The sequence below is a fragment of the Pygocentrus nattereri genome, chromosome 3, assembly GCF_015220715.1.
Source record: "Pygocentrus nattereri isolate fPygNat1 chromosome 3, fPygNat1.pri, whole genome shotgun sequence".
In the NCBI taxonomy this organism is placed as follows: domain Eukaryota; kingdom Metazoa; phylum Chordata; class Actinopteri; order Characiformes; family Serrasalmidae; genus Pygocentrus; species Pygocentrus nattereri.
In genome coordinates, this window is record NC_051213.1 from 51608101 (window position 1) to 51610600 (window position 2500).

The window sequence follows — 2500 nt, forward strand, 5'->3', positions numbered from 1 at the left end:
GAGAGTTAAAGGGAGAGAGGGAGAGATAGGGAGAGAGGTAGAGGGAGAGAGAGGGAGGGAGAGGGAGAGGAAGAGAGAGAGAGAGAGGGAGAGAGAGGGAGAGTGAGAGAGGGAGAAAGAGGTAGAGGGAGAGAGAGAGAGAGGTAGAGAGAGAGAGAGAGGGAGAGAGTTGTAGAGAGAGAGGGTGAGAGAGGTTGAGGGGGAGAGAGGGAGGGAGAGGGAGAGAGTGAGCGGTAGAAGGAGAGAGAGGGAGGGAGAGGGAGAGAGGGAGAGAGACAGAGGAAGACGGAGAGAGGTGGAGGGAGAGGTAGAGGGAGAGAGAGGGAGGGAGAGGGAGAGAGGGAGAGAGACAGAGGAAGACGGAGAGAGAGGGAGGGAGAGGGAGAGAGAGGTAGAAGTAGAGGGAGAGAGAGGTAGAGGGAGAGAGAGAGAGGGATAGAGTGGTAGAGAGAGAGGGAGAGAGAGAGGTTGAGGGAGAGAGAGGGAGGGAGAGGGAGAGAGAGAGAGCGGTAGAGGGAGAGAGAGGGAGGAAGAGGGAGAGAGATGGAGGGAGAGGTAGAGGGAGAGAGAGGGAGGGAGAGGGAGAGAGTTAAAGGGAGAGAGGGAGAGATAGGGAGAGAGGTAGAGGGAGAGAGAGGGAGGGAGAGGGAGAGGAAGAGAGAGAGAGAGAGGGAGAGAGAGGGAGGTAGAGAGAGAGAGAGAGAGAGGGAGAGGGAGAGAGAGAGAGGGAGAGAGAGGGAGAGAGAGAGAGGGAGAGGGAGAGAGAGAGAGAGGGAGGTAGAGGGAGAGAGAGGGAGGGAGAGGGAGGGAGAGGGAGAGAGAGGGAGGTAGAGGGAGAGAGAGAGAGAGAGAGGGAGAGAGAGAGAGAGAGAGAGAGAGGGAGAGAGAGAGGGAGGTAGAGGGAGAGAGAGAGAGCGAAGTAGAGGGAGAGAGAGGGAGGGAAGTAGAGGGAGAGAGAGGGAGGGAGAGGGAGAGAGAGAGAGAGAGGGAGGTAGAGGGAGAGAGAGAGAGGGAGAGGGAGAGAGAGAGAGAGAGAGAGAGAGGGAGGTAGAGGGAGAGAGAGGGAGGGAGAGAGAGAGAGAGGGAGGTAGAGGGAGAGAGAGGGAGGGAGAGAGAGAGAGAGCGGACGCTGCTACGATGGCTACTTCGCTGCTCGGGGTGAGTTCCAGATTAACTCCTGTTTCGTATCTTCTGCTGAGCGCGCGGGACAGAACTGCATGCTTCAGGCAAAAGCGCGTGAGGGGGAAGAGAGCGGCGCACGCGGAGGCTGTACTCTTCTCATGTGCCTAGTATGTGTTTGTTTGTTTGTTTGTTTACTCGCCTCTCGCGCTGTTTTGTTTGTATGATATTTACTGAATTGAGTTTCTGCTGAAGTGCTTCAGCAGCGCGCGCGCAAACACTCACCTTCACTCACCTCCGTCTCGCGCTCCTCTCCGTCTCGTCGCCTTCTCGTTTTTCTCTAACTCCCTTTCTTCTTTTCCTCTTCCTGCCCTCCGTTTTTATCTCCTCGCGCTCTTCTATACTTCTCTTTTCCTTCACTTTCACATTTCTCCTTCTTCCTCGAACTCTTTCTTCTTCTTCTTTTTCTCCTTCTCCTTCTTCCTCGAACTCTTTCTTCTTCTTTTTCTCCTTCTTCTTCTTCTTCCTCTAACTCTTTCTTCTTCTTCTTTTTCTCCTTCTTCTTCTCTCCAGGAGGAGCCGAGGCTGGGTTCCACTCCACTGGCCATGCTGGCTGCGACGTGTAACAAGATTGGGAGTGGAAGCCCTTCTCCCTCCGCCGTGCCGGACAACCCATCCTCCTTCGCCAAGAGCTTCCAGGGCTTCCACCCGTGGAAGCGCGCGGCGCTGACCGGTAGTGGCAACAGCAATGGCAGCAGCTGTAGTGGCGGAGGCGGCGCGAGCTCAGCCCTGGTCTCCTACGGCGCAAGGAGCAATGGAGTCGGAGTCACAGGTGGCAGTGAGTCACTGTGCACGAGCGGTGCCGCGACGGCGGGCGGCTCAAGTGCCTTCTCCCTCACGTCATCGTCCAGCGCATCATCCGGGTCTCACTTCTCCAGCGACTACTCCGTCTTCCCTTCTGGCAGCTCCCAGGATGTCTTCCTGTCTGCGAAGGTGGACGGGCTGCAGGGCATCTACCCACGCGTGAGCGTTGCCACACACCCCTATGAGCCCTATGCCTCGGCATGGTGGGATGTCGGCGCAAGTTGGGTAGACGTGCAGGGCGCGGGCACACAGCCTCAGGCTCCTCCGCTGCACGCAGGGCCGTCCCTGCACTCGCCACTGCATGGCTACGGGTCATCCTCGGACTTCGCAAGCCTGAGCCATGCAGCGTTCGGCACCGGCACGTCACCACACCTGTTGAGCGGGCAGCACCTGATAGACGGGTTCAAGCCCATGCTCTCATCGCCATACGGGGACTCATGCGCTTCTGGAGGGGCCATGCTGACTGCAGGGGCTCCGCCACCATCCTCTTCATCGTCCTCGTCGTCACCGCGCTCCT

At 57.8% G+C, this 2500-nt stretch overlaps 1 protein-coding gene across 2 annotated transcripts in view; it reads left to right on the plus strand.

Moving 5' to 3' along the window:
- The first annotated feature begins 1127 nt into the window (after nucleotides 1-1127).
- Nucleotides 1128-2500, plus strand: part of LOC108415435 (transcription factor Sp8-like) — a 3124-nt gene continuing 1751 nt past the window's right edge. The window contains exons 1-2 of one of the 2 annotated variants that reach the window (XM_037537271.1): nucleotides 1128-1158; nucleotides 1693-2500. The exon at nucleotides 1693-2500 is cut by the window's right edge and continues 1751 nt beyond it. In XM_037537271.1, the coding sequence (XP_037393168.1) occupies nucleotides 1138-1158; nucleotides 1693-2500 (829 nt within the window). In that variant the 5' untranslated portion in view covers nucleotides 1128-1137. Of the gene's footprint in view, nucleotides 1159-1191; nucleotides 1290-1692 lie in introns of those variants that run through there. The other variant, XM_017688479.2, reaches the window with a different exon arrangement.